This window comes from Manis javanica, chromosome 17, assembly GCF_040802235.1.
Source record: "Manis javanica isolate MJ-LG chromosome 17, MJ_LKY, whole genome shotgun sequence".
Taxonomy (NCBI): domain Eukaryota; kingdom Metazoa; phylum Chordata; class Mammalia; order Pholidota; family Manidae; genus Manis; species Manis javanica.
The window spans coordinates 17,538,517-17,550,099 of record NC_133172.1 but is presented as its reverse complement, the minus strand read 5'-3'; the positions used below and the strand labels follow the sequence as shown (position 1 = coordinate 17,550,099).

At 35.8% G+C, this 11,583-nt stretch overlaps 1 protein-coding gene across 14 annotated transcripts in view; it reads right to left on the bottom strand.

Moving 5' to 3' along the window:
• Window positions 1-5,072: 5,072 nt before the first annotated feature.
• Window positions 5,073-11,583, bottom strand: part of ZNF565 (zinc finger protein 565) — a 33,508-nt gene continuing 26,997 nt past the window's right edge. For all 14 annotated transcript variants that reach the window (XM_073226269.1, XM_073226268.1, XM_073226270.1 and 11 more), the window contains one exon: window positions 5,073-6,514. In XM_073226269.1, coding sequence (XP_073082370.1) covers window positions 5,247-6,514 — 1,268 coding nt within the window. In that variant the 3' untranslated portion in view covers window positions 5,073-5,246. The remainder of the gene's footprint in view (window positions 6,515-11,583) is intronic.

Here is an 11,583-nt window from a genome sequence, read left to right as displayed (position 1 = left end):
CTTTGCCCCTTTCTGTGTTAGGACAATGACCTGTCTGCATTTTATAAATTATCTGAAACAATACTGATTTGTCCTTTTCACAGTTACACATTCTGAAAGCTGTATACATGAAACTCTATCTTGCCCTTGTCCTTGAATTTAGGATTGTCCACTTAAGAGGCCTCGGGCAAGCAATTTAGCCTCTTTGACTCTCAATTTCTCTCTTAAAGAAGAAGAAAAAAGGCAAATTAAGAGACAAGTGACCTAAATGACAGATCCTATAAAGGGTTCACATCCAAAATATATAAAGAGCTCACACACCTCAACAAACAAAAAGGAAATAATCCAATTAAAAAATGGGCAGAGGAGCTGAACAGTTTTCTAAAGAAGAAATTCAGATGGCCAACAGACACACGAAAAGATGCTCCACATCGCTTGTCATCAGAGAAATGCAAACTAAAACCACAGTGAGATATCACCTCACACCAGTAAGGATCGCTACCATCCAAAAGACAAACAACAACACATGTTGGCGAGGTTGTGGATAAAGGGGAACCCTCCTACACTGCTGGTGGGAATGTAAATTAGTTCAACCATTGTGGAAAGCAATATGGAGGTTCCCCAAAATGCTCAAAATAGAAATACCATTTGACCCAGTAATTCCACTTCTAGGAATTTACCCTAAGAATGCAGCACTCCAGTTTGAAAAAGACAGATGCACTCCTATGTTTATCGCTGCACTATTTACAGTAGCCAAGATATGGAAGCAACCTAAATGTCCATCAGTAGATGAATGGATAAAGAAGATGTGGTACATATACACAATGGAATATTATTCAGCCATAAGAAAAAAACAGATCCTACCATTTGCAACAACATGGATGGAGCTAGAGGGTAATAAGCCAGGCGGAGAAAGACAAGTGGAGTATAAGATTTCACTCATATGTGGAGTATAAGAACAAAGGAAAACTGAAGGAACAAAACAGCAGCAGAATCACAGAACCGAAGAATGGACTAACAGTTACCAAAGGGAAAGGGACTGGGGAGGGTGGGTGGGAAGGGAGGGATAAGGGCGGGGAAAAAAGAAAGCGGGCATTATGATTAGCATGTATAGTGTGGGGGTAGTCATGGGGAGGGCTGTGCAACACAGAGAAGACAAGTAGTGATTTTACAGCATCTTACTAGGTTGATGGACAGTGACTGTGAAGGGATATGTGGGGGGGACTTGGTGAAGGGGGGAGCCTTGTAAACATAATGTCCTTCATGTAATTGTAGATTAATGATACCAAAATAAAAAAAAAAAAAAAGAGACAAGTGACAATGCAAAACAACAAGGCAAGGATCTAACACTTGGTGATTCTGAGGCATGAACTTTACACGCATTTATTCCTTACAAAAATAGCTTTTTTAAGTAAGAAAAACAGGACTATTCTAATATTAAATGAACAAAGGATACAAAATACAACTAATTAAATATTTATTGAGCAGCTGTTTTCAGCACCATACTAAAAGCAATACCAATGGTAAACAAATATGTGAAAAATGGTCACCTATATTAACCATAATCAAATGAATTCAAGTGAAAACAAAAGTGACTTTTCCATTTTTTACCCATCAAATGGCCTATGTGCAAAATAAATGTTTTCTCCAGGGTTAGATGAATGTGGTGTTTTGGGATCTCTTCTGTGAGTATATGCATATATTCATAATCATCCTGAAGGCACTTAAGCAATGTATATAATAAAGAGCTTAAAATGTATACATATATCTAAAAAGTCCAGCCAGGACAATGAAGTACTCCTAGCAAACTAAGTCTGGTTTCTAAATACCATTTGAGAAAGTACCAAAATGAAAGTACTTTCCTTTCCAAAGAGCACCTCATTTCTTCATTTCCGTGACCTCCAGAGTCCTCATTTCCAAAGAGGACTCCTTGGAAAATGGCTACTTCAAGGTGGGAGGTAAGAAATGAACAAGATGAGCCAGGAACATCTTGTTGTGGCAAACAGCAAACAAGTGATCGAAGACTGCTGGGGTCATATCAAAAGGACTGAGGAGCTGACTAGAAAAGGCTCCCACATACTAAACATGGAACAACTTTGAGCGTCAATGAGGATACAACTTAAATGTATTTAAACATACTAAAGGGAAATTTTTCTTCATGAAAGCTTCTAGCTAATAGAGGAATAATAGGATTTCATCATTTTGCAATCCCAGATGAAGATATATTAATCAAATATCAATGGCTGCTGTCATAAAAAGAAAGATCTAAATATTGTGTGTCAATATTAACCACCTATAAGCAGTCTTAGTAAAAAAAACAAAACAACACAAAAAATCTAAATCTGATCAAGCCTCTAGATACCAATTACCAATTTATAGGAAATACTAAGGATAGAAAGCATGTTTAACTACACCATGGGGATGCAGCCAGCAAAAACTAGGCTCTCAGAAATTCAGTAAGGCAATTAACCTAGTTTCTTCAAAAAATAAGTTGCCAGCAAAAACAAAAGGGATGAGGAAGAATGCAGATTGAGACTTAAGAGACATTAACAATCAACTGCAATTTGTAGATATAATTTGGATCCTGGTAACGTTTTCTCAATTGACATCTATGAAAAAGTTAGGAATTGGGACACTGGCTATCAGATATGTTGATAGCATTAAGCATTGTCCATTTTGTTAAAGCAGTTAAAATCTTTTCTAAAGTTGTGAAATATTTTAGAGATACATACTGAAATATTTAGATGAGATAACATATCTGGGATTTACTTCAAAAACAACATGGAGTGGGGAGTGGGTGGGATAGATAAAACAAGACTGGCCATGAGCTGATAATTACTGAAGCTGGTGACAGGGGCATAGCGGGTACATTATTAGATACTGTGTGAGCAGAAAGTTTTAAAAAAGTATATACATCTTGATCTTATATTTCCTCTAGGAATTTATGTTAAAGATATATCACACATATACAAAGGTATTTATATACAAAGATATTTATTACAGGATTGCCTGAAAGAGCAAAAAATAATTTTAAAAACCCAAATTAATAAAGTCAGATTATGAAATCATGACGGAATACTATTCAGCTGTCAAAAATAGTAAGACAGCTCTATGTGTGTGTATATACATACACATACATATATGTAGTTTGATCTTCAAGATGTATGGATAAGGAAAAATAGCAATATATGGAAATTTGCTACCACTTAAGTGAATTTTTTCAATAATGTTATGCATATTTCCATATTTAAGCAAACAGAAAAATAAGGAACAACATATAAGAACTTGATAGCAGTGATTGCTACCTAAAGGGTAATAGGATGGGAAGGGGCAGAGATGGTGCGGAGATTCACTTATGTCTGTATACCAAATATTAACTTAAGAATTTTTATCCTGTGTATGTGTTTTAGCTATTCAAAATGATAATTTTTAATATAAAGCTTTGAGCTCCCCAACTGTACATCCTAGTCATTAAATTATTTAAAGAAAAATGACATACAGAAGGCTTTCTAATCCTTTGTAGGCAGATGTGAAGAATTCAGGTGCTTTTACTCAACACTCAGGAAAAGACTAAGATGGATGGCATTGGGGCACAACAGACTCCCTGCCCCAGACACTGCCTGGCTATTCCACCGGCTGAAGGGATCCATTTCTTAAGATTCCTTAGATTCACTCATGAGCCCTGATCCAGATGTCACTGGGATTGGATCAAGTCTTTTTATCCTGTCATTGTTATCTCCTGGAGGTTACAATACCAAAATTCTGAAAACATAATCCAGAACAGGTGAAATTCCAGACATTTCATTTAAAATTTGCTTGATTTGAACAGATTGGATTAAATTAGCAGAAATTTTATTTATATTTATCTTCACATATGATAATCATCTATAATTTGTCTTTTTGGGAGCTGTCCTTGTTGAGTTTTTATCATAACTTTATTTAGCCTTAAAAATAAACTAACAAGCTTCTCTCTTGTGGATTATCTGTTCCTTGAAGTTTTACAGGTTAGACTGTTTTCTTTAAAGGGACAGTTCTTGGTGACATGTTTTTCTACATTGTTTTATTCAGGTATTCCACATCTTGAAGCAATTTTGGTAGTTTTGTAAAAATCCATTCTCACTGACTTCCAAATATATTAGAATAGTCATGCATGGTAACGAGTTTTTAAAAAATCCACTCCTTCCTCATTCATAATGCTAACTTTTTTTCTAGATCAGTTGTTATTTATCTACCTTACTATATTGTTAAATAAAAACTCGTTAGATTAAGTCTGCTGTTATTTTCTTTTTCATTAGTTTTAGTTTTAATAGTCATTTTTACTATTTGACTTGGGTTTATGTGCTGATTTCCCCCTAACTTTTAGAGTTGACTATTCATTCATTGAACATGTTTAGTATGTGACTGGGAATGACTAGGTGCTAGAGATTCACATTTGAAGAACAAAGCCCTTATCTTCAATCCTTGGGTTGACAGCAATACAGCTTTGGCTATATTAAACTGGCTTTCATATGCAGAATTCACTGTCATTCATTTCTAGTTTATAATTTTAGTTTTGATTTCTCTTGAAGTTATACTTGGAGGTGAATTTATTTTGGTTACTCTAAGGCCACTTGATAATTATACTTTACTCTTATTTTTCAGACTTGAATTATAACAAGTGGCAATGAAGGCTTTTTGACATTCATTACATTCATAAGGCCTTTCACTCACATGACCTCCTTAACAGTAATACTGTTATTAATGACAATAACTAATATTTACTGAGCATAGGCTTTATATAAAATATCTGGTAGTACTCAAGAAACCCGTTAGGTAAATATAATTATCACTGCATAAAAATAACTGAACTGAGGAACAGAGAGATTGCATAATTTGCCCAACGCTATACAGTCAGCAAGAACTGAGATAACGTTAAGCAAGGTGTATGCCATGGCAGAAGGCACATTCACAAAGTATTTTAATAGGGCCATTTCCTATGAGGAATTCTTAGAAGTTTAACACTTAATTTTGAGTGGCAATAGGTTGTTTTTCTATATCCAAATTGTTTTTTTGAGCATAAGTTCTCTGATGTTTAGTAAACAGTGAGTCTAAGACAAAAGGAATTCCCACATTTATTGAATTTTCTTCTGGTATGCATGATCTGATGTTCCATAACAGAAGTGACAAATGAAGGTTTTCTGACATTAATTACATTAAAAATTATCTAATCTTGAGTCAGGTGTGAACTTTACATAAAGCTTTCCTATACCCCTAATATTCAAGGCTTTCTAACCAGTATGGATTCTGTAGTGTTCAATCAGCTGTGAGCCAAGAATAAAGGCCTGCCCACATTCTCTACATTCATAAGGTTTGATACCAGGATGAATTCTCTGATGTTCAGTAAGTTGTGAACTACGAATAAAGGCCATTCCACATTCCCTACATTGATACGGTTTCTCACAAGTATGAATTTGCTGATGATGAGTCAGTTGTGAAACACGAATAAAGGCTTTCCCACATTCTTTACATTCGTAAGGTTTGTCACCTGTGTGAATTCTTTGATGTTCAGTAAGGTATGAACTACGACTAAAGGCCTTCCCACATTCCTTACATTCGTAAGGTCTGTCACCAGTATGAACTCTCTGATGTCGAGTAAGCTGTGTGTGCTGTCTGAAAGCCTTCCCACATTCCTTACATTCATAGGGTTTCTCCCCAGAATGAATTCTTTGATGTCGAGTAACTTCTGAGCTATGAATAAAACCCTTTCCACATTCCTTACATTCATAGGGTTTCTCACCAGTATGAATCCTCCGGTGTATAGTCAGTTGTGAATGCTGTCTAAAGGCTTTCCCACATTCTTTACACTGGTAGGGTCTAGCACCGGTATGAATTCTCCGATGAACAGTAAGTTGTGAGCCACGAATAAAAGCCTTCCCACAGTCTTTACATATATAGGGCTTCTCACCTGTATGAGTTCTTTGATGCAGAACAAGTGGTGAACGCTGTCTAAATGTCTTTCCGCATTCTTCACATTCATATGGTTTGACACCAGTATGGAGTCTCTGATGCAGAACTAGTTCTGAGGTACGACCAAAGGCCTTCCCACACTCCTTACAGTCATAAGGTTTCTCACCTGTATGAATTCTCTCATGTTGAACAAGGTGTGAGGCACGACTGAAAGCCTTCCCACATTCCTTACATTCAAAGGGTTTTTCACCAGTATGAGTTTTCCGATGTTGAATAAGATGTGAGCCACGGCTAAATGCTTTCCCACATTCATTACATTCAACCAGTTTCTCGCCATTCCTGTTGTTCTGGTGTAGAGTGAGGGATGTATGACGCTCAAAAGTGGGGATGTTTTCATACATGTTTTTCACTTGCTTGAAAAAGCACTCCTGAGTAACGTGTCTTTCAAACTGGCCTTTGTATTCCCAGTCATCTCTAAAACTGGAGCCCTCCAAATCACAGCATTTAAGGCTTTCCATTATCTCCCACCTGAATGACTCTACATCAAATATATCCTTTTGTGGAAATTTCTCACAGCTGGACTCCAAGTCTGGAAAATTAAAAAAAAACATTTAAAGAAAGAAAATTCAAGCAGTTTTCTTTTTTAAGAGAAGAACTTCTATAGTGGACCAAGAGTCAAAATAAAAATAACTTAAAAAATGAATGGCCTTACTACACAGATGGACAGTGACTGCAATGGGGTATGGGCAGGGGGAATTGATAATATGGGTGAATTTAGTAACCACATTGTTTTTCATGTGAAACCTTCATAAGAGTGTATATCAATAATTGCTTAATAAAAAAATGTGAATGGCTTATATAAGTCTCAAATATTTCTGTGCAATTTCTAAAAAGCACATGAATGCACAAATATGATGAGAGCTCACATGGTGACAGAAGGGAGCAAGAAAAAATTAAGCCAGGTTTCTCAATTTTAGTATAGATAGAATCATCCAGGAAGCCTGTTAATATAAATGTCTAAGAACAACCCCAGACGGAATCAAAATCTATAGTAGGGCCAAGGTATGTGTGTGCGTATGCCTAGGTGCACATACACATCTGTATCCATATATTAGAAATAATATGTATGTATTTTAATTGAGGTAAAACTTCACAAAATATAAAATCCCCCACTTAACCATTTTAAAGTGTACAATTCAGCAGTCTGCAGTATATTCCCAATGTCACACAACCATTTGCAGCATCCAGTTCCAGAACATTCTCATCATCCCAAACAGAAACCTTGTGTCCAATAAGCAGTCACTCTCCATTCCTTCCAGGCCCTGGCAATCACAAATGGCAGAGAAACCACTAATTCTCTCTTTGGATTTGACAGTTCTGTGCATTTCATATCAATAAAGCATCTATGTTTTTAACACTTTCCACCACGTGATGCTGATGCCAATCAAAATGAAATGTCTGCTTAAAATTTTTCACAACCTTCTCACTGCACTTAGAATAAATTCCAAACTCATTGCCATTATTCACAGACTTCACAGACTCCTAGCAACGAGGGGTCCCGCCTGTCTTTGTTGACTCAACCAAGGACAATGCATCTGGATATTGAACACTCTCCCCTTTTCTCCCTAGGCACCAAAGCATAGGCTTCCTTTGGGCAGCTAGAATAAACATAGGTCTTTCCATCTTAGACCTCTCATCAGGTTCTTCCATCTATCAGGAATTCTGTCCTGAGCTCTTTGTATGGCTGCTTTATCCTTCAGGTGTCGGCTTAAAACTCACACTTTCAAAAAAGTTCTCTGCTTGATAATCCTAAGCATACAACCTTGATTGATTTTCTCTCCCACATTTTGTGCCCTATCTTCGTAACACTTTTATCAGTTGTAATTGATTTTCATTTACTTATTCATCTCTTGATCTTTTGTTTTCTTACTTCTAGATTTCCCCAAAGGCAGAAATATAGCCTTTCTCACTAGCCATGTAACCAAATCCTAGCATATATAGCAAGCTTTTAATAATGGATTGTTTGATGAATAAATATCAGATTCTAGAGACAGACCAATGGAACTCAATAGAAAGGACAGAAATAGATTAAAGTTTATATGGAAACTGAGTTTATTATTAAGCTGGTGTCTCAATGGGAAAAAGGATAGTTTTTGTAGTAAATAATATTGGGGCAACTGAACAGCCGTTTGGAAAAGGATAATAGTGGACTCCAAAGTAGAAAATAATACACTTGCAGTGTTTTCAGCCACTATGGCTGTGGTAATTTGTTACAGAAGCCATAGAAAACTAATACACACAGAAAGAAAAACCTGAGTAATTCATCAATGTATTACATGTGTTCAATATTAACCTTGGAGTCCACCTTCCAAGAAAATGTAGGTTAGAGCCAAAGTACAAAGAAAAGCCAGAAAGTTGGGTCTTTGTTTTTGAGCTTTGAAGTGTAGATGTCTTGGTGATTAAGACTGGTTTAGGTGCATGGCAAGAATAATTTTCATTATATATATATATATATTTCTCCTCAAACATGGATTTGCAACTCTATCTTTAAATCGGGCTGGCAAACTTTTCTTTAAATGGCCAGATGGTAGATATTTTAGTCTTTGTGGTCCAAGAGGCAAAATGAGGATATTATGTAGGCACTTACATAACTAAGAGAGAAATAAATAACCACAAAGTGTTTATTGAGGAAATTCAAAAGTATAATGCCAACTGAGTATAACTTTTTTTTAAATATAGGATTATGGATGAGAAGAACATAATTCATTTCTGGGTGAGATGACATTTTACTTAACTGGAGCTCAAAGTTAGGGTTCTCCAGCAGCACAACTGAGGGCGACTGATCACCTGTCAGTGCCGATCTGTAAGGATATTCTATGTGTTAATTTCATCTTTGAAAATGTTTCATATAGACAGTACTGCCAAATACCGGTACATTCCATGAGCATGGGACTTTAACCTGCATACCTTAAGAGGCATTTACAGAATTTAACAGGCTCACAGGCCATATAAAAACAGGCAGCTGGCTGGACTTGGCCCACAGGCTGTCATGTGCAGATGACAGATTTATATTATTAATGTTAGTGAAGAATGATGCATACTATAAATGAATGAAATATGAGAACAAAGATAGTATGGAACAAATTCCAGATTGTTAAAACAAAATCAGAGTGGGGTGATGGTGGGGGTGAATCTAGGCAAAGGTCTATAAACTTTTTCTATGAAAGACCAGATAGTAAATACTTTAGGCTTTGTGACCCATAAGGTCTCCTCTGTAGCACATATATATTTTTAAATCTTTTCAACATGTAAAAACCATTCTTAGATTATGGGTGGTAAAAAAAACTGGCCATCGGCTGGATTTGACCAACAGATTGCAGTTTGCCAACCCCTAGTCTAGGGCATAGGGAAGTAAAAGGTGGTAAAGGTCTTACTTTTCTCAGAAAAAGAGATTTAAAGGTATTATTTCATACTATTCTCCAATAAAAGAAACTAGGGCCCCTTTGAGGAATGGCTGATTTCAGGGCTGGGACAGAAAAAATACAAGGTGCACTTGTAACATGTTGTACCAGAAAATAAGGAATACTCACAAAAGAATAGGGCACGCTGAAGAGACCCCAGGAGCAACCTGAAGGAGTTCCCAGTGGGCAGAGCTTGAGCAATGAAATAAACAATGACAGTATTGGGCTACAACCCATAGAATACAATAAATACCCATGAGGCTGTACTAATAGAAACAGATCACTGAACAAATAAATGAATGTTGGAGGGGGTAGAGACAGCTTTTCCCTACAGAAGAATTCCAATTAATAATATATAAGGAATAAGGGACATAGAAAATCAACACTAGGCGATTCTACTGTAATAACTGTTACAGACAAGGTTCACCAATGGCTGCTAAAATCAGTAGGCAACATGTATAGTCTCAAAGTATCTCTCCCCAAGATAATTACCAATTATAGTTGGAAAAATAGTAACTTCACAGGGAAAAACATGAGGGACACTACCTTAACCAGGTGATCAAGGTTAACACCACCAGTAACAAGCCATATTACCATCGAGTAACCAGAGATGGTGCACAGAGAACACTGCTTCTGTGGTATTACTGCCAGAGATGCATAATCTCAACCTAATCATGAGAAAATACCAGACAAATACAAGGTGACAGATCATTGTCCAAAAGAATACTCATCAAAAATATCAAGGTCATGAAAGACTGAGGAACTGTCAGATTAGAGGGTGCTTGGGAGATACGGTAACTAAATGCAACATGGGATCCAAAATTGGATCCTGGAACAGGAGAAGGACATTAGAGGAAAACCTGACAAAATTCTAACATGATCTGTAGATTAGTTAATAGTATTGTATCAATAATAATTTCATGTTTTTGATAATTGTACTATGGTTATGTAAAACATTAACATAAGTGGAAGCTGAGTGAAGGGTAATATGGGAACTCTAATAATTTTGCAAGTTTTCTATAATCCTAAAATCATTTCAAAATAAAAGTTAAAAGAAACTTCATTAATGGGAAAAATGCTATTTAAAGTCTTGAGGTGGGGAGAGAAACATAGGTTTAAGCAAATTTTTGAAAGTCAAATTAAAGACTATTCTACTATAAAGCAATAGAAAACACAACTTCAAAATCACTTGAGGGTAGAAAAGAGTGGTAATAAAATCTAAGTAAAAGAGGAATAGTTGGAAATGAGAATGCGAAACATGAAATATAAAATAAAATGGCAGGAATAAGAATAGACACATAATTATCACAATAAATGAGAATAGACTGAATTTCATTATTAAAGTCAAGGAATCTTATTTTGATTCAAAAAGGAAAATATCTTGGAATCCTGATTACAATGGACACACTTAAAACAGCAATAATTTTTAAAAAAAGGTTAAGCAAAGCTATGTCATCATTTCTTAAGCCAACAAAAAGAGGGCATTTGGTATTAACATCAGAAAAAACAATTCAAGGCTAAAAGCACAAAGTGGGAAAATAAAGGATGGACTGTACTGATAAAAGTACAGTTTCCAATGAGGCTCTGTATTTCATCTTTACAAAAATATAAAATGTAGTAGCAACATATATAATACAGGAAGGAGTTCCAGAATTTGGCAGCACCTAGTACAAAGGAAGTCAAAAGCATATGCAGATTTCTAAATAATATAATCAAAAGGATTATAGTTAAACAAAGAGGTGAGTGCCCTATCCAAAGAACACTAGTTTCAAATGTATCTGGGACACTTTCCAAACAACTTGACTTATTAACACTGGAAGAGAAAATTAACAGTGGAATGATTTCTTCTTTGGGCTGAGAAAATTCCTGCCAACACAGAATTCCATACTCAGGGAAAAATATCCTACAGGAAAGAAGGTAGAATAAATAAGAATGAGTAAGAAATACCCTCAGTTTTCATGTGGCCAAAAACAGAGCATTTGTCAGGAGCAAACCTGCACAAAAGGAAATTTTAAGGGTGTTCTTCAGAGAGAGAAAAAATGATCCCTGGTGAAAATAAATAATGACAACAAGAACAGAGAATCAGGAGATGGGTGGCTGATAATTAAGTATTTAAAAGTTCCAATCTTGTCCAGCAAGTGCCAATTAAAAATACTTGGTGACATTTATTTAGTAGTTACTACTGCTGGCATTGTTC